This window comes from Perognathus longimembris, chromosome 10, assembly GCF_023159225.1.
Source record: "Perognathus longimembris pacificus isolate PPM17 chromosome 10, ASM2315922v1, whole genome shotgun sequence".
NCBI lineage: Eukaryota > Metazoa > Chordata > Mammalia > Rodentia > Heteromyidae > Perognathus > Perognathus longimembris.
The window spans coordinates 8,336,630-8,362,347 of NC_063170.1; the positions used below are offsets into that span (position 1 = coordinate 8,336,630).

General features: G+C 42.4%; 1 protein-coding gene across 1 annotated transcript in view; it reads left to right on the forward strand.

The window, feature by feature from the left end:
- The first annotated feature begins 2,804 nt into the window (after positions 1-2,804).
- Glg1 (golgi glycoprotein 1) overlaps positions 2,805-25,718 on the forward strand; it is an 84,071-nt gene continuing 61,157 nt past the window's right edge. Inside the window, exon 1 of the mRNA XM_048355128.1 lies at positions 2,805-3,293. Within this exon, the coding sequence (XP_048211085.1) occupies positions 2,817-3,293 (477 nt within the window). The 5' untranslated portion in view covers positions 2,805-2,816. The remainder of the gene's footprint in view (positions 3,294-25,718) is intronic.

The following is a 25,718-nucleotide window of genomic DNA, read 5'->3' on the forward strand; positions in this document are numbered from 1 at the left end:
GCTAGTGCCCTACCACTTTAAGCCACAGCACCACTTCCAAGTTTTTGAGTGGTTAATTGGAGATAAGAATCTCCTGGGAATTTTTCTGCCTAAGCTGGCTTTGAACCACTATCCTCAGATCTCAGCCCTCCTGAGTAGCTAGGATTATAGGCATGAGCCACTGGCACTTGGCCTACTTTATTGTTATTGTAGAGGTGATACACTGAGAGGTTAACATTTACATGTGTGAGGTAATGAATACATTTCCTTTTGTACAGTGTCACCTGTTCCCTCACTTTTTTTTTTTTTTTTTTTTTTTTGGGCCAGTCCTGGGCCTTGGACTCAGGGCCTGAGCACTGTCCCTGGCTTCTTCCCGCTCAAGGCTAGCACTCTGCCACTTGAGCCACAGCGCCGCTTCTGGCCGTTTTCTGTATATGTGGTGCTGGGGAATCGAACCTAGGGCCTCGTGTATCCGAGGCAGGCACTCTTGCCACTAGGCTATATCCCCAGCCCTGTTCCCTCACTTTTCCCATTCCCTCCCTCCCATCTCCACCCGCAAGTTTTGTATAGTTCACTTTTATCAGTGTCCAATGTGCTTCACTGCTGCACTTTTTCACTTTTTTCTCAGATTCTGTGTCCTCCCCCTGCCCTCCCACAGATATGCACATGAATATACTACATATAAAGAATACAAAATCGACCAAACAATTACTCAACATATAAAGGTCAAAAATTGACCTCTCAGGGGAATACAATAGCTCAAAAGCTATGTATGTACGTTCATATAAGACTACTGTCGACATATTGTCTAATATCGACATTACATTTAAAGCCCTAGGCGAACTTTCTTGGGCGTGGCCACATGGCTACTGTATATGTTCTTGATACATTGTATATTGTACATATGTCTACCTGACCTAGAGAAGGGATAGAAAAACAGGGCGTAAGATATCACAAGAAATGTACACACTGCCCTACTATGTAACTGTACCCTTTTTGCACAACACCTTGTCAAAAAATTTGTGTTCAATTAATAAATTAAATTTAAAAAAATACAAAATCGGGGCTGGGAATATGGCCTAGTGGTAAAGTGCTTGCCTCGTATACATGAAGCCCTGGGTTCGATTCCTCAGCACCACATATATAGAAAAAAACCGGAAGAAGCGCTGTGGCTCAAGAGGTAAAATGCTAGCTAGCATTTAGCAAAAAGAAGCCAGGGACTGTGCTCAGGCTCTGAGTCCAAGCCCCGGCCGGACTGGCAACAAAAACAAAACAAATAAACAAGGAATACAAAATCATCAGAAAAAGAAAAAAACATTTTAAAGTCTTTTGTTTCCATACCTTTGGAGTTTGTTTCAGTGTGTATATTACTTTATATAAACATGAAGAGAGCTTAGACATTGCACCTTTGTGATTCTCTCCTAAGACTATCATCTTTTGGTCACTATAAGAGTATGTAGAGGGCTGGGAATATGGCCTAGTGGCAAAGTGTTTGCCTCATATACATGAAGCCCTGGGTTTGATTCCTCAGCACCACATATATAGAAAAAGCCAGAAGTGGCACTGTGGCTCAAGTGGTAGAGTGCTAGCCTTGAGCAAAAAGAAGCCAGGGACAGTGCTCAGGCCCTGAGTTTAAGCCCCAGGACTGGCAAAAATAAATAAATAAATAAATAAATTCTGTGTAATTTATCATATCCCAGTGTGTTTTAGATCTAACTTCCACATATCAGGGAGAACATGTGCCTTTTGTCTCTCTGATCTTGGCTTTCCTCACTTAACATGACTTGTTCTAGTTCCATCCATTTCCCTGCAAATAACATTATTTTATTTTTTCTAATGGCTGCGTAAAATTCCATTGTATATAGCTACCACAGTTTCTGGATGGGTTGTTTCTGTATCTTGGCTATTATGAATAGTGCACTTAGCCCTTTTCACTATACATATATAAAACTACATGATTTACTTCTTATTGGGATTAACTCAAGGCTCTGTACACACTAGGTAAGTGTTTTACCACTAGGTCTCCAGTGCCTATTTTATTTAGAGGCAGGTTCTCATTCGCCTAAGGTGATCCCTGAGTTTTTTTTCTTTCTTTTGGTGCCAGTCCTGGGGCTTGAGCTCAGGACTTGAGCACTGTCCCTGAGATTTTTTTTTTTTTTTTTTTTTTGCTCAAAACTAGCACTCTACCACTTTGAACCACAACTCCACTTCTGGTTTTTTTTGTTGGTTAATTGGAGATAGGAATCTCATGGACTTTCCTGCTCTGGCTGGCTCGGAACCGTGGTCCTTAGATCTCAGCCTTCCCAGTAGCCAGAGTGGCTTACAGGGGTGAGCCACCAGTGCCCAGAGGCAGCCCCTAACTTGACGGAGCTCCTGCTTTGGCCTCCCCACCACAGCAGACCAAGAGGCCCTCGGATTCCCGAACACACCTGACTGGAATGCATGTGTTCGCACGCACAAAGCTTTTTTCCTCCTGCCCAAGTCACTGAACTGGCTACATATTCCACCGGCCATCTTGGTTGTGGCAACTCCAGTTCCTTTGATTCTTCCGGAACTCTTTCTGTAACAACTCAGGCAATGAGACCACGCTCCTACCCAGGCTTTCAAAGCATTGCCAACTCCATGCGGTGGAACGCCACCTTCCTGCCCGCCAGCCAGCACGGGTCTAAGGGTCCTTTCCAGCGCGGCCTCGGCTCTCGCCCACCCTGCTCTAGGTTCGCGGGTCCACGCCGGCTGGGGAGGGGCTCTCCCGGACCACGCAGGCCACGCCCTCGACCCCGCCCCCTTATTTAAATACGCGGCGCCGGCGGGTGCGTCGAGCTCGCCGCGGATCCAAGATGGCGGCGTGTGGACGTGTACGGAGAATGTTCCGCTTGTCGGCAGCCTGGCATCTACTGCTGCTAGCGGCGGCGGCCGGGGCCCAGAAACTCCCTGGCCAGGGGGGCCACAACCAGGGCCAGGGCCTCGGGGGCAACTTTGCGTCCATCGTCGGGCAGGCTGGAGGTGGCGGCCTGGCAGTTCAGCAGCTGCCCCAGCTACCTCAGTCATCGCAGCTCCAGCTCCAGCAGCAACAGCAGCAACAGCAGCAGCAGCAGCCGCCGCCGCAGCAGCAGCAGCCGCCTCAGCCTCCGCAGCCGCCCTTCCAGGCGGGTGGGCCTCCGGCTCGGCGGGGCGGAGCGGGGCCCGGAGGGGCCGGCGGGGGTTGGAAGCTGGCGGAGGAAGAGTCCTGCAGGGAGGACGTGACCCGCGTGTGCCCCAAGCACACCTGGAGCAACAACCTGGCGGTGCTGGAGTGCTTGCAGGACGTGAGGGAGGTGAGGAGGCGGGACAGGCCCGGGAAGGCCGGGCCTGGTGCGGGGCCCGGGGTGTCGCGGGTCCCGGGGGCCGCGGATGCCGGTCGGCTGCCTGCCTCGCTGCCTCTGTGCGGCGCTCGCTCTCGCCCTCCTTGCTCCTCACACCCCGGTGCATTCGGGGAAGTGAGCCCCATCTCTACCCCTTCCCTGGCCCTGCTTTCCTCTTCCCGGTTGTAGGGGTCTGGGCCGAGATCTCGGCCCCTGGCTGCGGTCCGCCGAGGCCCCGAGAGTCTTTTCCGTTTGCTCCTGTCTTTTGTGTGATGCTCTATATGCAGAGTGTGGCTCCTTCCGGAAAACCAGTGGAGGATTTTTGCCGGCAGTTTCGACCAGAATAATTTGGAGCAAGTCGTCTTAAGCATGAAAATTGGGAGGTGTTTCTCTTTTCCTTTTTTTTTTTTTAATGTTAAAGATCTGTGTGGGTATTAGCAGAAGGTTTTGTTTGGGTCGGAAAGCTGGATTGTGTTGTGATGTAGATTGTAGCCACAGCAGAATTTACTCTTTACCCAGATTCTTTGTATCTAGTAAAATATAATCCTGTTATTTACCTAGCGTTGAAACGAATGCGTCTGTTTTGTTTGTTTTCCTCTCTACTTCCTTTGGTCAGTTGGTACCGACCCTCATTTTTAGGCTATTATTTCAACTGGAGTCCTAAATTTTGAAAGTTAAGGCAGCATTTGAAGCTGTGGTACATAGGCAGTGTTTGTGACTGGATTGAGGGGCACTTCTGAGGTCTGAATATAATTTTAACGATCCCTCTCCCCCATCTTTCTGGGGATGGAAATGTGAGCCTCCCACTTAAGAAGTGCTACAAGCCAGAACTACATCCAGTTTCTTAATGGTATCTTTGTGTGTGTGTGCTGGGCCTGGGTGCTGGGTGCTGTCTCTGAGCTTTTTGCACAAGCCTAGAGCTTTACCACTGGAGCCACAGCTCTACTTCTCTCTTTTTGGTGGTTAATTGTAGTTAAGAGTCTCATTGACTTACTTTGTCTTGGCTGGCTTCAAACCGATCTTAAGGTTTTGGCTGCCTGAGTAGTTAGGATTGATTACAGGAGTGACTCACAAGCGCCTGGTTTATTTAACAATACCTCTTAATGAGGTCTTAGATCTTAGGCTATAATTCCGTTGAGTTGTCCTTCCTTCCTTCCTTCCTTCCTTCCTTCCTTCCTTCCTTCCTTCCTTCCTTCCTTCCTTCCCTCCTTCCCTCCCTCCCTCCCTCCTTCCCTCCCTCCCTCCCTCCCTTCCTTCCTTCTTGCTTTTGGTCAGTTGTGGGCTTGAACTCTGGTGGCCTGGGCATTGTCCCTAAGCTCTTTTGCTCAAGGCTCTACCATTTTGAGCCAAAGTGCCACTTCCAGTTTTTGAGTGGTTAAGTGAAGATAAGAGTCACCAGCTTTACTGTGGAGGCTGGCTTTAATTGCCATCCTCAGATCTCAGCTTCCTGAGTTAGCTAGGATTACAGGCCCGAGCAATCAGTGCCAAGCTTGAGATGTTGATAATTTCTTACCTAATGCTGCAAGCCTAAGTGCACATTTGACAATTTTCAAAGTCTGAAGGTAAATCTAGTATGAATAATTTCTTCAAAAGTCTAGGTAATGGGCGGGGAATGTGGCTTAGCGGTAGAGTGCTCACCTAACATGCCTGAAGCCCTGGATTTGATTCCTCAGCACCACATACACAGAAAAGCCAGAAGTGGCTGCTGTGGCTCAAGTGGTAGAGCAAAAAGAACAAAAAGAAGCCAGGGACTGTGTCCAGGCCCCGAGTCCAAGCTCTAGGACTGACCAAAAAAAAAAAAAAAAAAGGTCTAGGTAAATATAATTAGACCCAAAGGTTAACAAGTACAAAGAATATGATATTTCATTTGAGATATTTTATCTTCCAAATTGTTTATGCTGGAAGCATGGCTAAAGTGGTAGAGCGCCAACCTCATAAATGGCCAGTCTTGAATACAAACCCAAATACTACACAAAAGAAAATGAAGACTTGTTCAAGGCCACAAGTTCACTGGTTTGTAGAAATTTACCACTCTTGGCAATTCCCTTTTCACTCAGTGTAATATTTGCTCTAATATTTTACAAGGTGAGCACTTTACCACTAGGCCATATTCCCAGCCACTGCTCTAATATTTTGTTGTTTGTTTGTTTTTTTTGCCAGTTCTGGGGCTTGTACTCAGGGCCTGAGCACTGTCCCTGGCTTCTTTTTTGCTCAAGGCTAGCACTCTGCTACTTGAGCCACAGCGCCACTTCTGGCCGTTTTCTGTATATGTGGTGCTGGGGAATTGAACCCAGGGCCTCATGTACACGAGGCAAGCACTCTTGCCACTAAGGCCATATCCCCAGCCCACTGCTCTAATATTTTATACAAAAGTAATTCAGAAAAAGAAAAGCCATTCATAATCAGGAGACTGTAAGTTTTCAGAGCCATCAGAAATTTGGGATTTTAGGGGGTGGAGAAAGGATTGAGATTTGAGCTTTGGGCCTGATGCCCTTGGCTTACTTGCCTGGCTGGTGGGCTACCACTTGAGCCACACCGCCAGCCCTGCTTTGTGTCAGTTATATTGGAAATGGAGTCTGTGTGTGTGTGTGTGTGTGTGTGTGTGTGTGTGTGTGTGTGTGTGTATGCTGGTCCTGGGGCTTGAACTCAGGGTCTGGGCGCTGTCCCTGAGCTCTTCAGCTCAAGGATAGCACTCTAGTACTTGGGCCACAGCGCCACTTCCGGTTTCCTAGTGATTAATTGGAGATAAGAGTCTCAAAGACTTTCCTACTTGGGTTGGCTTCAAACTAATCCTCAGATCTCAGCTTTCTGAGTCACTTGCATTACAGGCATGAGCCACTAGCACCCAGCTACTTCTAGCTTTGTGGTGCTTCATTGAAGATCAGATTCGGATGGACTTTCTTGTCTGGACCGGCCTTTAACTGTGGTGTGCATATTCTGGGTAGCTAGGTTTACAGATGAGAACCACAAGCACCCAGAGCTATTATAGGCAGATATAGATAAGATCTTAACTCTGTCAAACATTTTTGATTTTTGTATTTGCATTTTGAGGATCCTTAATAGATGTTTCAAACTAAGATCCTAATAATAGTAACCACACACATTCTTAGTGGATCATGGCAGAAGTAGGACTTTGTTACAGAAAGTTTCAAAATGTGGACAATCTAAGGAGTGAATGTTTCTGTGCTTTACATGACGCTTGGAAACCTTTATTTCCAGGAGCCAGTGGTTCTTTGTGGAGTGCGTAATGGCCATAAATAACATAGATTTGTCTAGTTTGAAGTCTGTTTAATTTAATGGGTACTATTTTTCTTACATTTAGTTAATATAAAGAAAATAATACTGGCTTGAAATTTTAATCTCCAATTCTACTATTGACTCATGATTTCTAAGAATATTTCAGAAACTACATTTTTTTCTTCCTTTGAGGGGATAATAATATGTAAACGCTGAAGATGTTGGGTCTTAGGTTTCTTTTGTAAGGTTCAGATTTAATTTGGGGACTCAGAAAAATAATTGTCATCTAAATGAATTAATGGATGTGGCTTTATGTTCCAGCAGAGGAAAGGGGTCATGTAAATCGGTGGTGGGACTGCCTTGGTTGTGGGAGGAACCAAATTTCCAATTCGATGGATTTTCCTCCAAATTTCTTTACTATATGGTACTGGGATTTGAACTCAAGGCCTTTTGCTTGCTAGGCAGGCATTTTGTCACTTGAACCACACTCCCTATTCCTTTTCACTTTAGTTTCTTCTTACATAGGGTCTCACACAGTTGCCTAGGTGGCCTTAAAGTTTATCCTCTTCCTATGGTCTTCCCCACTTACTGGGATCTTAACTGTGAACTACCATGCCAGCTTCTTTTATAAGACAGGATCTTGCTATTTTTTTTTTTTAACATGGGCTGGCCTTGAACCACAATCCTTCCATTTTTGCCTGGCTTTTCCTTCAATTTTATACATAGAAATATTGAAAGAAGAGTAGGTACCACGTGTACTTGTATATATTCTTTAAGAATTATAGTTACCAAAGAAAGCAAAAATATATTTCATTCCACTTTGAGAATTGATTACATCTGACTTACATGTTTTTTTTTTTAATTATTTTTTTTGCCAGTCCTGGGCCTTGGACTCAGGGCCTGAGCACTGTCCCTGGCTTCTCTGCTCAAGGCTAGCACTCTGCCACTTGAGCCACAGCGCCACTTCTGGCCATTTTCTGTATATGTGGTGCTGGGGAATTGAACCCAGGGCTTCATGTATTCAAGGCAAGCACTCTTGCCACTAGGCCATATCCCCAGCCCTGACTTATGTGTTTTGAAGAACAAATTAAGTAACATTAATTGATACTTTCAGTTGTGTAATGCATTATGTTGCCAGCAAATTCAAAATTTGTGTATAAGGTAGTAAAAATGCATATGAACTACAGATTATTTCACATCTTTTCTTCAGGCATTTTGACCATATTTTGAAGGTAGGTGTTTTATGGGGTAATTCCTTTTTTAACACCATTGGATGAATCATGCTTTTAAAAAGGCCTGTGCCTAAAATGCCCACTCTTGAATAGTAGATGATATAGTGGTGATGGTGGGGGGAGTAGGACTGGTTTCGTGTGTGTGTGTGTGTGTGTGTGTGAGAGAGAGTGTGTGTGTGTGTGTGTGTGTGTATCACTTCAGTTATCCCACCCTTTTATTTTAGGAACATAGTGTTGGAGACTGACATTTAAAAGCCAGTCTCAGACACAGAATTATTCCACTTATAAATACTTCAGTGTATGTCTGTGATAAAAGATGTAAACAAAATAACCAAAACTGAAGTGTAATTTTTGTTTATGTCTGTACCATGAAATATTTCTTCTGAATTTCTAAGTGCCATCATCTCTAGATATATCAGTCTTAAGATTTTAAATTTATGGGCTAAAACAATACAGAGTGAATGCTTTCTAAGATGAACCATTTTATGTATTGAACAGTAACCAATATTTTAACATTACAAACCATAAACCCACTTTCAAACTCATAAGTGAAGGTTTTTATTACTCTGTTCTTAACCTTTGACCAGACTGCATACCTGAGACAGTGGACCATGTCGTCTATTGTCCCTTGTTTTTTTTGCCAGTCCTGTGGCTGGAACTCAGGGCCTAGGCACTGTCCCTGAGCTTCTTTTGCTCAAGGCTGGTACTCTATCACTTGAGCCACTGCATTACTTCTAGCTTTTTCTGCTTATGTGGTATTGAGGAATCAAACCCCAGGCTTCATGCATGCTAGGCAAGCACTCTACCACTAAGCCACCTTCTGAGCCCTGTTATCTCATTTAATACTTTTACTAGTCCCTGTGAGGTAGACAGTGTTATTTTATTATCTTAGTTGATAAATAGGCTCACATATAAAATAACTTATTCTGCATTACAGTGTTAGTGGTAAAGCTTTGTTTAGCACGTCCTTTTTGATGTAGAGACCATATCTTTCCAGTTTCCTCTGGGTAGTTGCAGCCAGGAAAATAAGTATGTGGCTGTTGAGGATGTCACCAGTTGATAAATGGACACAAAATGGGACTAGAATCCTCTTCATTATTAAAAAAAAAAACCAAAAACAAACAAACAAAACAATTGATACTGGGTGCTGATAGCCCATGCCTGTAAACCGAGCTACTCACAAGCTGAGATCTAAGGATTGTTGTTTGAAGTCAGCCTGGACAGACAAAACCACATGTCTCTTAGCTCCAATTAACCAGAAAAACACCTGGAAGTGGAGGTGTGGCACAGCTGGTAGAGTGGCAGCTGTAAGCGAGGAGAGGGGAATAGGGGGAAGCCAAGCAAGCTCAAGGCCTTGAGTTCAAGCCTGAGTGCCAGCACACATGCAGCCATGCCAAAAACAATTGAGTAGTAACAAATAGTAACAGGTTTTTTTTATTATTTTATTTTTTGCCAGTTCTGGGCCTTGGACTCAGGGCCTGAGCACTGTCCCTGGCTTCTTTTTGCTCAAGGCTAGCACTCTGCCACTTGAGCCACAGAGCCACTTCTGGCTTTTTCTGTATATTTGGTGCTGGCGAATTGAACCCAGGACTTCATGTATAGGAGGCAAGCACTCTTGCCACTAGGCCATATTCCCAGCCCCCAGTAACAGTTCTTACGGAACGAACTACGTAGATTTTTCAGGAAGATGCTTGTTTGACAATGCTTAATTGCTAGTCTGGGTCTATCACTCACAGAATTTTTGCCTAATGAAAAGACTTTCAAATCCCAATTCACCTGAAATAAGCTTTATACTAGTGCAGTAAGGAATTATTTTTTCCCCTGAATTGAATCCATGGAACAGACAAAAAATGAACTGGGACTAGAGTTATCACTGCCATTAAGTACTCGTGCGACTGCAAGCAAGCTAACTACTACCCTAACAAGGTTCCTTAGGTGGCAAATGAGAATTCTGGGTAATAGTGCAATTTCTAAGGTCTTCGTTATTTAACCTATGTGAATTGTTTTCTGTAGGAATGGATTTTATGGTTTCTAGATTTATGTGTACTGTCTCTTAATTCCCTATTTTTTCAGAGGGAAATAGTACTTTGAAACAACAGTTAATTCAAATACTATTTGGCTGTAGGACATGATTGTTTTATTTGAGCTGATAAGAAATTTCCTTTTATGCTAACTCAGTGGTTGGAAGCAATCTTAACCACATAATCAAGACATTATTGATCTCCTATTATACACCTATCATTTGTGGAAGAACACTAGTATTTTAAGGTATCATTATTTACAGTTGGTTTGACAAATGAGTGATCAAGAAGTAATTATGTAAGTGTTAATCACTTGTCTGTCATGCAGACAAATTCTTTTAGGGCAGTGAAATAAGCACACGTCAGGGTTTAGATCTGGTGGAATCCAGCACTACTATTCTTATAGTTTTGCTCTAAGTGAAGATGTACACAAATTCAAATTGAACTCAGGGCTTGGATGGTGTCCCTGAGCTTTAGTGCTCAAGGCTAACACTCTACCACTGGAGCCACAATTGTATTTCCAGCTCCCCCCCCCCCCCCGTGGTTAATTGGAGATAACAGTTTCCCAGATGTTCCTGTCTATGAACCTTGATCCTCAAATCTCAGCCACCTGAGAAGCTAGGATTACAGGTGTGAGCCACCTGCACCCAACTAGAATTCAAATTTGATGTGCTAATTTGGGTCAGAGAGAGCTCATGTGGAAGATTGGTTGCCTATCATGTGCAAGGCCCCTGGGTTCAATCCCTAGCACTTCTAAAAAATTTTAAAAAGAGGTCATTATACTTTTGAGTGCATGTTAAATGAAATAAATGTAATATTAAAATATACATCACCAGTGGTTACTGCCTGAAATCTTGCATACCACACATGCACATGTTTTGGTAGACCCCAAAACTTGGACTATCTCTTTAAGATTCTCGCAGCTTTGGTGTTTCATAATTTTGTGATATAAAGAAGACATGTGCAAGAATCATAAGCACAGATGAAACGGGAGATGCTTTGGGGAATTAAAGAACCAGTCTGACTGAAATAGTATTGAGGTGTGTTTTTTTCATTTTCTAGAATGTTAAAGGTTCTATATCCACTAGTTGGTTCTCCAGGTAAAATTTAAAAATAAGAGGGAGTGGGAGAGAGAGTGTGTTTATGTTTGTGTGCTAATACTAAGGCTTGAACTCATGACCTGCGAGCTTTCCCTTAACTTTTACACTTAATGCCTCCATGCTAGTATATTGCCACTTGAGCTACACCTCTATTCCTGGCTTTTTTGGTAGTTAATTTGAGATAAGAATCACATGGATTTTCTACTCTGAGCTGGCAGCCTCTTGAGTAGCTAGGAATAGCTACCATGTCCTGCTTGATTTTTTTTTTTTTTAAAGACAGGATCTGGCTTTGGACTAGAGATTAGAGATCCTCCAGAGTGCTGGAATTTTAGGCATTCACTACTACGCCCTACTGGGATAAGTTTTTTATCCATCTGAGAGTAAAATATTCATAGAGATAATTGAGAGTTACCTATAAAACAGTATTGTCATTTATGGCAAATGCTTTTTTAAAAAGTCTCTTGATGAGAGTGCTGCTTTATAACATATAATTGCTTAATAATTCATTCTTCGGTAGAAATACAGTATTTGAACAGTTCAAAAGAGGAAATGCTGTGTTAATTCTAATGAGTTCAAAATAAATTTAGTCAGCAATAATCCAAAAAATAACCTCCTGTTTATGTGATAGGTTATTTATTGTGTATGTATGTGTGTTCGTGTTCTGGGCCTTAAACTCAGGGCCTTGATGCTGCCCCTGAGCTTTTTTTTGCTCAAGGCTAGCTCTGTACCATTGGAGAAAAGAATCTTAATGATTCAGGGGCCATCCCTAGGCCCTGAGTTCAAGCCTCAGGACTGGCACATGCACAGAATAAGTGATGCTGGAGTTCTGTGATGTAGGGTTGTCAATCCACAGCACTGAAAAAAAGTAGTACGTATTTCAAAGTCATAAGCAACATAAAGAGTAAAATAAAATGTAAGAAAAATAAAATATAATGTAAGAAAATTTTATCGTGAGAATGAATATAGTTTCTTATTTTCTCCCCTTTTCCTTTTTTGGGGTGGAGGTGGTGGTGGTGCTGGGGCTAGGATTTGAACTCAGGGCTGGACACTGCCCTTCTGCATTTTCACTGTCACTGTACCACTTGAGCTGTACCTCCACAACTTTCATAGTTAGTTCGAGATAATTGTCTCATGAACTTTTCTGCCTGGGCTGGTTCTGAACTGGGATCCTCAGATCTGAGTCTCCTAAGTAGCTAGGATTTCAGGAATGAGCCACTGGCACTTGTGTACTGGGATTATTAGCACACACTCCCATGCTTGACTCCCAGACCTTTCATAGATGTTTCTTTCTTTTTTTTTTTTTTTTTTTTTTTTGCCAGTCCTGGGGCTTGGACTCAGGGCCTGAGCACTGTCCCTGGCTTCTTTTTGCTCAAGGCTAGCATTCTGCCACTTGAGCCACAGCACCACTTCGGGCCATTTTCTGTATACGTGGTGCTGGGGAATTGAACCTAGGGCTTCATGTATGGGAGGCAAGCTCTCTTGCCACTAGGCCATATCCCCAGCCCCCATAGATGTTTCTTGTATAAACTTTGGAGTCATCTATAGAACATTCCCAGAAGGGTGATGGTGGAGGCTGAGACAGGAGGATCTAGAGTTCTAGGCTTAAGTTGTATGATACTGTCTCAACTTCCTCCTCCTACCACATGCCCCGAAAAAGAACATTTTAGGGTCTTTACCAGATATTTAAATATACATACTTTGAGATTATGGGATACAAAAGATGATACTCCATCCTGCCAAACGTTCTTTAGTTCTTTTGGTCTAATATACTGCATTGCAAAGGAAAATTAGAGGGAAAAATAGTTCTTATCTTCTGAAGATGGTATTACCTATAGCGAATCACGCTAGACTAAAATCATAGTTTTATCATCCGGAAGTGGAAAGTATTGATTATATCTTTTTACCTGTATAAAACCAGAAAAATATAATAATCACTGAAGACTTTCTGAAAGTTGACAACATTTCAGAAGGAAAGTAATCCATAAGAACTGTTGCTTTGGTCTGGGAATGTGGCTTAGGGAAGCTCTGGGTTTGATTCCTCAGTACCACATAAACAAAAGAATCTGGAAGTGGCGCAGTGGCTTAAGTGGTACTAGCCACCAAAGCAAGCTCAGGGACGGTGCCCAGGCCTTGAGTTCAGGCCCAAGGCCTGGCCAAAAATAAATAAATAAATAAATAAATTTCCATTTGATAAGTTTAGTAGGACTTGCTCATTTAGTGTATAGATAAAATCTTTTAGTATATTGGTAGGATTTTTTTCTTTTCTTTTTTTTTTTTTGCCAGTCCTGGGGCTTGAACTCAGGGCCTGAGCACTGTTCCTGGCTTCTTTATGCTCAAGGCTAGCATGGCACTCTACCTCTTGAATCACAGTGCCACTTCCAGCTTTTTCTGTTTATGTGGTGCTGAGGAATGGAACCTAGGGCTTCCTGCATGCTTGGCAAGCACTCTACCACTAAGCCACATTCCCAGCCCTGTTTTACTTTTTAATGGAGGAAAGGGGAAGAATCTTACTGTGTCCCAGGCTGCCCTTAATTCCTGGGCTCAAGAAATCCTTCTGCCTCAGCCTTCATTGCTTACTCATTGCTTAGTAGCTTGGTGTTTTGTTGTGTGTTTTTTTTTTTTTTGTCAGTTTTGGGACTTGAACTTGGGTGTCTTGAACTCTTGCTCAGCTATTGTACTCACATCAGCCACTCCACTACTTGAGCCATGTTTCCAGTCCAACATTTTTCCTGGTTAATTGATGGAGTCTTGCAGACTTTTTCCCCCAGGTTCCAAACTGCAGTCCTCCAGATCTCAGCCTCCTAGTAGCTCGGACTTACAGGGACGAGCCACTGGTGCCTGGCCTAGGTGTAGTATTTCTTTGCATTAATCACTGTTAATGATAAATAATAAATAATTAGGAATAATCTATCACCAAAGGGATGATTAAATTATGGTATGTCTACACAATAAATTTGTATTGTTGTGAAAAAGAAAGTCTTTGTGTCTGGCATGGAAAAAATCTCCAAGATTATGAAATGAAAAGTTGTAACTCAGTATAATGTCTCACTTTTATTTGTAATCAGGGAGTAAGAATAAGAAAATAAAACAGGGACTGGGGATGTAGCTTAGTATTAGAATAATTGCCAGCATGTGTGAAGTCATAGGTTTAATCCCTAGGATGATAACAGAAATTAAGTATTTGCTTGAATATGTCTCATAATGCTGTTAGTGCTCTGGAATGAGAAAAAACCAGGGGGGTGAATGTGAAACTTTTCACACTGTGTGTGTGTTTGTGTGTGTGTGTGTGTGTACACTATATTTATTTATTTTGGGGCAATACTGGGGTTTAAACTTAGACAGGCCAGGTGCTCTACTGCTTGAATCATTCCACCCAGCTGCTGTTTACTTTTTTTTTTTCTCACAATAGTGTTTCGTATTTTTTGCAAGCCTGGACTGAAATCCTCTTAATACCTTTCTAATAGATGGGATTATGAGTATACACTAAAACACCAAAGGTCAACTTGTTCTTGGAACTTTTAGCTAATAATAAGTCATTTATTTAACAGCATACAAGTTAAAGATTTCCACTCAGTTTATGAGTTATTTAGGGTAAAACTTAACTGCTGTATCAGACCACATAGCATCAGTGGTTTAACACAGGAGACATTGTGGGAGATTGTCTGCCACCTGATAGTCCCAGTCCCTGGTTCCTCCCATCTTGTGGTTTGTTCATTTCCTTGGACTTTGGAGCTTCTCCCGTCTCCTCTCCCTTGGTTTCAATTCAACATGTTAGGTTTATGAGTGTGATACATTCGTCCCCATCTCTCCCAACGCCACCCATCCCCTCAGTTTTCCTAGTTGCATTTTCATGTGTGTACATTACTACATTCTCCTACCTTTTACTGTCTTCATTTGCCCACTTCTGTCCCTTTGACCTTACCCCTCAGAACTTTTATGTTTGGAAATTAAGCATTATTTTATAAAGACTAGTTGTTTTCTGGAGCATGTGTGTGTGTCAGTGTGTGTCAGCCAGTCCTTGGACTTGAACTCAGGGCCTGGGCACTGTCCCTGAGTTTTTGTATTCAAAGCTACTGTTCTACCCACTTCAGTGTCATTTCTAGCTTTTTTTTTTTTTTTTTTTTAATTTTTTTTTTGGCCAGTCCTGGGCCTTGAACTCAGGGCCTGAGCACTGTCCCTGGCTTCTTCCCGCTCAAGGCTAGCACTCTGCCACTTGAGCCACAGCGCCGCTTCTGGCCGTTTTCTGTATATGTGGTGCTGGGGAATCGAACCTAGGGCCTCGTGTATCCGAGGCAGGCACTCTTGCCACTAGGCTATATCCCCAGCCCACATTTCTAGCTTTTTGATAGTTAATTGGAGATAAGAGTTTCATGGACTTTCCTGTTCAGGCTGGCTTTGAACCTGGATCTTCAAATCTCAGCCTCCTAAGTAAACTAGGACCAAGACCAGGTTTTAAAATGAAATTATTTGAAATTCTAATTGAAAAGAGTGTTACAAATAATACTAAACATGCCTTGTTAAACAACACACCTTGAGAGAGTTTAAAAATACATTTCTAACAAAACTTGGTTGGTTATTGTGGCATTGGTGAGGCAACTTATAGTAACATTTCCAAGGTGATGCTATTGTAAACAGAAGACCCAAGGAGATTAATCAGTATTTTTCAGAGGGAAGAGCATTGGAAAGGCTTACCCTGCACTGACATTGTTCTTCAAAAAAAAAAAAAAAAGCCATTTAGTGAAAAGTCAGTATTAGCTCAGATTTGTTTTGGGGAAAGTAGGAAGCCCCTAAAAAGTTTTGAATAGGAGGCTGTTATGACAGATAGTTAAGGAAAGTGTTCTTTTTTTTTTTTTTGCCAGTCCTGGGCCTTGGACTCAGGGCCTGAGCACTGTCCCTGGCTTCTTTTTGCTCAAGGCTAGCACTCTGCCACTTGAGCCACAGTGTTACTTCTGGCCATTTTCTATATATGTGGTGCTGGGGAATCGAACCCAGGGCCTCATGTATATGAGGCAAGCACTCTTGCCACTAGGCCATATTCCCAGCCCAAGGAAAATGTTCTTGATAATATGGATTAATGGCAGAGACCAGTGGCTCACACATGTGATCTTAGCTGCTCAGGAGGCTGTGACCGGATGGTCCCAGTTCAAAGACAGCCTAGCCTAGGTAGAAAAAGCTGACAGATTCTTATCTCCAGTAAATTAGCAAAATGCCAGAAATGGACGTGTGACTCTGTGATAGAGTTCCAATGCATGTGTGCGTATGCACACACGTGCGCACACACAGACTATGAATTCAAATGAAGAAACCATGGAGCAGATAATTTGGTGAATTGTTGTTGAAATGAAACCTTGCACGATGAAAGACAGGTGGCAGTGGACTCCTAGCAATGAAGATGGAGACAAAACTGACTGACTGTTTATCCAGGAATGGCTTAGAATGCTTTGGCGTATTTCCTTGACAATATGGATAAATATTGTTTACTTATGTCAGAAACTTTATGGTAGGTGCTCAGGATGTGGTTATCATGCCCCTAACCTCCTGTTCCCAAAGGACTTGGTCCCTGCTCTCTTAGAGCTTACCATCCAGGGGAGGAGGTGGCCATTAAGAAATCACAAAGTAAACAGGTCATAGCTATGGTTAGTACTGTGAAATAGAGGTGCTTGGACATCTGACTAATCAGAACCAGGAAGTTCTTTCCTGAGAAAATGCCGATGGAGTTGAAGGAGCAGGGTAGAATTTAACCAGGCAAAGAAAGAAGCTTAACTGTTAGACAGCTTCTCCCAAGAATATGTCATTCTTAGCTTCTCTTGAGTTTGAAATGACAACCAGGCACTTCAAGCAATTTCCAGAAAGAGGATGTAAATTTGGAACCAAGTCTTGAACTGAATCTAAATTTTACAGTGTTACAGCCTAACAGGCTGTGGTTGGAGCTATGAAAATAGTCAAGCCCTCTTAAAGAATGTGTAAGTAGAGAGTATGATTGCAAGATCTGAGCCCTGGGGAGCGCTCCTAATTAAGGGTTGGAAAGAAACTTGTTGAGGGAATTGCAGGGAAGAGGAGGAGTGGTTGGGAGTAAAAGAAGATTTACTAGATTTCAGTTGTGGAAGCCAAGGGGAAATCTAAAAGGAGGTAGTAATCACTAGAGTAAATAGAATCAACACAGTTAAGGCTAATGGTAAGTAAAGGGCATACTTTTTAGACAAATCGGACAGTTCCTATTGAATTTGACTTTTAGTTACTTGAAATTAGAAATGTCCTTGGGAAATTTGATAATTAAAAGGAAGGGATTTATCTCAGGTAGCTGAAGATTTTTTCAGGATTAAGAAAATTGGGATTAGAGCTATACCTCAGTTTATCTTAACATCAGCACCATTTGAGTGTAAAGATAAGAAAGAATCAGTCAGAGGGTGAGAGAAAGAAAGTAAACTGGGAGGGCTGGGAATATGGCTAGTGGTAGAGTGCTTGCCTTGCATGCATGAAGCCCTGGGTTTGATTCCTCAGCACCACATAAACAGAAAAGGGTGGAGTGGCTCTGTAGCTCAAGTGGTAAAAGAAGCTCAAGGACAGTGCCCAGGTCCTGAGTTCAAGCCTCAGCATTGGCAAAAAGAAAAAAGACTGGGAACATCTCTCTGTCTGTCTATACCTTTTTTGGTGTGTATGCTGGTATTGGGGCCTGGGTACTGTCCCTGAGCTATTTTGCTCAAGTCTAGTGTTCTACCACTTGAGCCACAGCTCCACTTCCAGCTATTTGGTGATTAATTGGAGCTAAGAGTTGCTTCACAGACTTTTTCTACTTGGGCCGGCTTTGAACCACAGTCCTCAGATCTCAGCCTTCAAGTAGCTGGGATTACAGGCACCCAACTCCCATTTTTTTCTTCATTGTAAAATATATACATAAAATTTACTCTTAAATCTTTAGGTATGTAGTTCAGGGGCATTTAAGCACATTCACATTGGCGTGAAACTTACCACTACCATCTACAGAATGTTTAGCGTTCCCAAATTCAAATATCACCCCCATTAAATAGTAATCCCCACTCCCTCTTCTCCCGCCAGGAATCACTGTTTTGCTTTTAGTCTCTGGCTTATTTTATTCAGCATAAAAGCTCCTAAGGACCGGTGTCTTGCAACTCGTGGCAGAGTTTGGTTTTTGTTGTTATTTTTGTTTTGTTGCCAGTCCTGGGGCTTGAAATTCTAGAGCTGAGGCACTGTTCCCTGAGCTTTTTTTGTTCAAAGCTAGTGCTCTACCACTTGAGCCACAGCTCTACCTCTAGCTTTTCTTTTAGTCCTTAGTTGGAGATAAGAGTCTTATTATGCCTTTGAACTGTGATCCTCAGAGCTCAGATTCCTGAGTAGCTAGGATCACAAGTGTAAGGCTCTAGGGCCCACATGCAGCTCTTTTTAAATGAGCTACAATTCCTCCAAATTGTTGTGATCTTCAGTTAGGAAAACATTTTTCTGAATTCATTATTTCTTATTGTTGAACCTTTATTCACTAGGGCCAAACCTGTATATATGACACCACAGACTTTAAGGTAGCTTGGACTTTGAAGAGTGTATGCCTATAAATGTGTGCATTTGGTTGAATACATTTTCATGGTGCTGTCTTAGTAGGGTATTGATGGGTTTGAATATTATTAATTCTCTCTAGAATCAGCATAGAGAAAAATTACATCTTTGGGACTGTATTTTGGTGTCAAATGGATTATGTGGTTGGTTGGTTGAGAATAATTTTTTTTTTTTTGTGTGTGCCAGTCCTGGGCCTTGGACTCAGGGCCTGAGCACTGTCCCTGCCTTCTTTTTGCTCAAGGCTAGCACTCTGCCACTTGAGCCACAGCGCCACTTCTGGCTGTTTTCTATATATGTGGTGCTGAGGAATTGAACCCAGGGCTTCATGAATACGAGTCAAGTACTCTTGCCACTAGGCCATGTTCCCAGCCCCTAGTTGAGGATTTTAAAAATTTCTTTATTGAGAGGAAGTTTGATGGAACTACCAGGGTGAGCTGCTGATTCGGCGTGTTTGAGAGTTTTAATAGTGGTAGGTTGCTTCTACAAAAACCTGGCTGCCAGTTATAATGCCTTGTCACTTATCACATTTTATTGATTCTAAAACAAACTTTTTATATTTCACTTTACCAATTTTAAAAACAAAATGCATCGAAAACTTTATAACATAATTGGCAGGGTTTTTTTCCTAACAGTACTACCTCATATAATGGTGCATCTTAAATTCAATAAAGTATGTTTTAAATATTCTCTTCATTTGTATTGCAATGTTCATTGTCACATTAGTTATATTGATTCTATTCCTTACCTTTTTTTTTTGCCCTTGAACTCAACCTGGGCATTGTCCTAGAGCTCTTTTTGCTAAAGCCACAACTCCACTTCCCATTTTCTGGTAGTTAATTGGAGATAAGAGGTTCACCCTGGTAGTGGTTCACTGCTGTAATCCTAGCTACTCTGGAGGCTGAGATCTGAAGATCGTGGTTCAGTCAACCCAGGCAGGAAAGTCCCTGTGACTCTTATCTCCAGTTAACCACTAGAAAACCGGAAGTGACACTATGACTCTGGTAGTAGAGTGCTAGCCTTGCGCTATAGAGCTCTGGGACAATGCCGAAGCCCAGAGTTCAAAGTTCAAGCCCCTTTGCTGACCAAAAAAAAAAAGAAAAAGTTTCACAGACTTTCCTGCCCAGGATGGCTTCAAACTACAATCCTCAGCTCTCAGCTTCCTGAATAGGATTATCTTGATGGTGATTATTATCAATATTAATTGGTAGTATTGGAGCTTGAACTCAGGGTTTTTCCTTGCTAGGCTTTAACACGAGCCACACCTCCATTCCTTTTAGTTTTGCTGTTTGTTTTTTTCTTGTTTGTTTGTTTTGAGATAGGTCTAACTTTTGCCTATGCTGGCCTGGACCTCGATCTTCCTGTTTGTACTTCCTGCCATAGGTCATATGACAGATGTACACCATCATGTCCAGCTTCGCTGAGATGAGATTTCTTGAACTTTTTGTCAAGGATGTCCTTCCTCAACCTACAGTCTTCCCAGTATCTACCTCCCAAGTAGCTACGGGTGGTGGCTCTTATTTTTATTTTTGTGACCCAAAGTTATCATTTTGGAAATCTTTAACCATTTAAAGGTGTTTGAGGGGTTATTTTAGTTTGAGGTTTGTGCTTCAAGTTTAATTTTAAGAACTGTTCTCCATATCTAGCCCGCAGGGCATTTTAGGAAAATGAACAGTTGACATAGAGTGTTCTGTTTAGCACAGACCTTGATGTCACTATTAGTTAACAGATGGTCCACAGCCTGGTCTTTAAAATTAGTTACTATTTTGGTGAGTATAATGTAGAAGAGCATTAACTAGGAAATATGATTTGTTTTCATCACAGCTAAGATTTTCCTGGGTGTCTACAACTGAGAATACCCTGTGGATTTAAATAGTAATAGCTAGTTGATAAATAACTAGAAACTACATAGTAGTAGTTTGTTGTTGTTGTTTTTTTAAGACTTTTCACATCTGCACTGAAGCACTTAATGTTAGACAGTAAAGTAAGCCTTTTTGTTCCTCTAAGTTTATTTCAGTGGAGAATCATGATTCGAAACTTAAAAAGAGGCCTGCTACTACTTGGGAGGCTCAGGACGATAGCCTGTCTAGAAAAAAGGTCACAAAACCATTTCCTAACCTGTACCTGTACATGGTGACGAGTGGCTGTCATCTTACCTATGTAGGAAGCTGATTGGGAGGATCACATTCCAGGCTGGTTCAGGCTGGAAGTCTGACTCTATCTCACCAGAAAAATAATGGGCGTCTTGGCTTGAGCCTGTTATCCTAGCTACAGCAGGAAGTCTAAAGTAGGCAGATTGTGAGCAAGAGCCTATCTCAAATACAGTCTGTGCAAAAGAGTGCTGCAGGAATGGTTCAGAGGTGGAATGCCTTCCTAGTGAGTGTAAAGCCCTGAGTTCAAACCCCAGTACCAAGCCAGGCACCAGTGGCTCACGCCTGTCATCCTAAGCTACTCACGAGGCTGCCATCTGAGGATTGCTGTTCGAAGCCAGCCTCGGCAGGAAAGCTGGTGAGACTCTTATCTCTAATAAACTACTCAGAAAAAGCCATTATTGGCATTGTGGCTCAAGTGGTAGGGTGCTAGCTTTGAGCAAAAAGAGGCTCAGGGACAGTACTGAGGCCCTGAGTTTAAGCACTAGGGACAGAAAAAAAAAACAAAAACAAAACAACCCAAAAACCCTAGTACCAAAAAAGAAAAGAAAAGAAATAAAATGAGACAAACCAGTGAAGAGGGAATGAAGATGGTTACTAATGTCTGAAGTGTTTGGTTAAGTCAGTGCTTCTAAACCTTAGTTGTACCTAGGCTGTTTGTTTTGTTTTGTTTTGCCAGTCCTAGGGCTTGGGCTCTAGGGCTTGAGCACTGTCCATGGCTTCTTTTTGCTCAAGGCTAGCACTCTACCACTTGAGCCACAGCGCCCACTTCTGGCTTTTTCTTTTTATGTGGTACGGAGAACTCGAACCCAGGGCTTCATGCATGCTAGGCAAGCACTGTACCACTAGGCCAAATTCCCAGCCCTAGGCTGATTTTTAAAACACCCACATTTCTGGCAAATTAACTCAGAACATCTGGGAAAATAACCATAGGTGTTGATATTTTTTTTAAATCCTTTAAGACACTTGCTTTTTTCCTTTTTTAAAATTATCTTTAGGTAGTTGCCATTTAACAAAGCAGTTTATAAGTACAATATGTATTGATCAGTATCACCCCTTTCAACATTCTCTCTCACCCTTCCTCTACTCTTCTTCTTCTTATATTTATTACTCCCATCACTTCTTACATCTCATCTATTTACATTCATTAGAATACTTTTTTTCTTTGTTGAAAATTGAACCTAAGGCTTCACAGGTGCCAGTCAAACACTGTACCAAGGAGTCACACTCCCAGCCCTGGGATTTGTTTTATTGAATGTCTTGGGGGGAACTTGCAGGGGAAGTGTGTAGAAAGGTCTTTATTCTACCTAATTTTTTTTTGTGACATCACACTTTGCTCACTCTGCCATTCGTGTGTGTGTGTGTGTGTGTGTGTGTGTGTGTGTGTGTGTGTGTGTGTGTGTTGGTCTTGGGGCTTGAACTCAGGGCCTGGCTTTTGTGTTCAAGGCTAGCACCCTACCATTTTGAGCCACACCTATCCTGATTTTCTGGTAAGTTGGAGATAAGAGTCTCATGGGCTTGCCTGCCCAGGCTGGCTTTGAACCTCAATCTTTAGATCTCAGCCTCCTGAGGAGCTAGGATTACAAGCATGAGCCACTGGTACCCAGCTTATTTGTATTGGTTATTTTTAAGATAATAACTCAATTTATGCCACTGCAAGCCTGGACTACAATCTCCACATTTGTGCTTCCCCTTTGTAGCTGGTACAACAGATGTGAACCACTGTGCCCAGCTTTTTTACTTTTTGGTTGAGATGAGGTCTCACTAACTTTCTGCTCAGTTTGGCCTGATTTATCCTCCTGATCTTCACCTTCTGTGTAGCTAGAATGACAAGTAAGGAGTCAGTGCTTTTGTTTTCTTGGTACTGTTTCTTAGTGTTACATATCATCCATTATTTAACCTTACTCATGAATAAGTAATACATTTTGGTAACCAGTTCAAAGAATAGTAATATTTTGCTAAATGAAATCATTTTGCAAAGCAAAATATAAACATGAGTTTATATACTAAATCAAGTTCCTTAGTTAGCATAAATAAGGCTAGCACTGTACCACTTAAGCCACAGCACTATGTTTGGCTTTTTCTGTGTATGTGGTACTGAGAAATTGAACCCAGGGCTTCATGCGTGCTAGACAAGCACTCTACCACTAAGCCACATTCCCAGCCTATTTCAGATTTTGAAGACAAGATCTTACTGTGTTGTCCAGCCTGGTCTTGAACTTTTTTTTTTCCCCCCAGTCCTGGGGCTTGAACTCAGGGCCTGAGCATTGTCCATGAGCTTCTTTTGTTCAAGGCTGGCACCATAGTACCTGACCCACAGCACCATTTCCGGCTTTTTCTGTTTATGTGGTACTGAGGAGTCGAACCCAGGGCTTCATGCATGCTACCACTGAGCCACATTCCCAGCCCCCCAAAAGACTCTTATTTTCAGTTAACTACCAAAAAAGCCAGAACTTGAAGCTGTGGCTCAAAGTGGTAAAGCACTTGAGCAAAAAGCTCACAATGCCCAGGCCCTTAGTTTAAGCCACAGGATGGGCACCAAAAAAACAAAGAATTCCAAGAGTGCAATCATGGCTTAATGATAAAGCACCAGCTTACAAATTGTGAGGAAATTGAATTTAATTAATATTGAGGTTTTGGGCTTTGGATTTTTTTTTTCTGGTCATGGGGCTTGAACTCGGGACCTGGTCACTGTCCCTGAGCTCTTTTTTGCTCAAAGCTAGCACTCTACCACTTTGAGCCATGGCTCCATTTCCGGTTTTCTGGTAGTTAATTGGAGATAAGAGTCTCATGGGCTCTTCTGCCCTGGCTGGCTTGGAACTTTTTTTTTGCCAGTCCTGGGGCTTGGACTCAGGGCCTGAGCACTGTCCCTGGCTTCTTTTTGCTCAAGGCTAGCACTCTGCCACTTGAGCCACAGTGCCACTTCTGGCCATTTTCTGTATATGTGGTGCTGGGGAATTGAACCCAGGGCCTCATGTATACGAGGCAAGCACTCTTGCCACTAGGCCATATCCCCAGCCCCTGGCTTGGAACTTTGATCCTCAGATCTCAGCCTCCTGAGTAGCTAGGATTACAGGCATGAGCCACCAGCAAGCACCCTGCTTTAAATAATACTCTTAAGCATAAATTTGTCTTTGAAGAAAGAAGGCAAGCAAGATCCCAGGACTCACCTTTGGATTTAAAATGTTTCCAAAACTGGTGGAGAATATCTGAGTGAAAGCACAGGTTAAACACTGACTTCAGTAAAAACAAACTATATGTAATTTATCATAGTTCCTATTTCCTAAGTCTGACACGTAAAGGAAAAGATGACAATCCATTCCATAAAACGAATGCTGTATCTCAACTAGATGTAAGATGCTGTTGAGTGCTCAGGAGAAAAAAAGTTTTTTTTTTTGCCAGTCATGGAGTTTGAACTTAGGCCTGAGTGCTGTCTGAGCTTTTTCACTCAAGGCTAGTGCTCTGCCACTTTGAGCCACAGCGCCACTTAATTGGAGATCCTCAGATCTTAGCCTCCCCAGTAGCCAGGATTACAGGCATGAGTCACCAGCTTGAGGTTTCAAGGAAGATTTTTTTGTTTTGTTTCCATTATCAAGTTTATTCGTAAGTGAATTTGATATTAATAAATACAAAAAAGCATCATTCACAACAAACAAACAAAAAATACCACAAAACCCCTGCAATGAAACCTTCTTTTTCAACAAGTATCATGAAAAACCAGGAAGATGATTTGGTAGAGGTTTCTGAAGGGATCACAGAAGGACATGGTTTTAAATAATGATAGCAAGATCAATAACCAACAAACAATAGCACTTTTACAGAACTGGCTGGTCCTGTAACATTTCTCTTCAAAGAAGATTTTTTTTTTCTTGGCCAGTCCTGGGCTTGAACTCAGGGCCTGAGCACTGTCTCTGGCTTCTTTCTGCTCAAGGCTAGCACTCTGCCACCTGAGCCACAGCGCCACTTCTGGCCGTTTTCCATATATGTGGTGCTGGGGAGTCGAACCCAGGGCTTCATGTATAAGAAGCAAGCACTCTTGCCACTAGGCCATATTCCCAGCCCCAGAGAAGAAGATTTTTTTAAGTAACCTGTTTTCCATATTCCTCAATCTAGGTCATAGCAGTAGCTTAAACTGTGTAAACTTTAAACTTCTTTGGGTAAAATTTAACAGTAGGGAAGATGGACTGGTAGGAAAAACAAGCCTAAAAGATGTTTGCCAGTTTCTTCTAATTATAATTCACTTCCTCTTCTAGACTACTTTTTGTTGTATTTACTTGGTTTAATTGGTAAGATTCTTATGAACCTGCAGGTGAAAATTTTTTTTTTTTTTTTTTTTTTTTTTTGGCCAGTCGTGGGCCTTGGACTCAGGGCCTGAGCACTGTCCCTGGCTTCTTCCCGCTCAAGGCTAGCACTCTGCCACTTGAGCCACAGCGCCGCTTCTGGCCGTTTTCTGTATATGTGGTGCTGGGGAATTGAACCTAGGGCCTCGTGTATTCGAGGCAGGCACTCTTGCCACTAGGCTATATCCCCAGCCCAAATTTTTTGTTTTTGAAAAAAGTATTTTTAAAAACAATAGCATCCCCATTTCTCTTTTTCCTCCCCCATTTATTTCCTGCTACATTGAGATGGGCTGCACAGCATCATTAGCCTTTGGCCATGACACCTTAAAGCTCTCCACACATAGCCACACCTGTACACAAGTCAGCCACCCACCCTTACCCACCTTTCTATATGTGTGGTATTGGGGAAAGAGCTTTATGCATGCTATACAAAGCACAAATCAGTGAGCTATACCCCTACCCCAACTGATACTTTAAAGCTGTAATTTCTTTTATTTAAAACAAAAATAGAAGCCAGGCACTGATGGCTCATGCCTGTAATTCTAGTTACTTAGGAGCCTGAGATATGGTGATCATGATTCAAGGCCAGCCAGACTGGACAGTCCACAAGACTCTTATTTCCAGTTAAATACCAAAGAGTCAGAAGTGGAGCTATGGCTCAAGTGGTAGAGCACTAGCCTTGAGAAAAAAAACTCAAGAGACAGCCCCCAGGCCCTGAGTTCAAGCCCCAGGTCCGGCACCCCCCCCCAAAA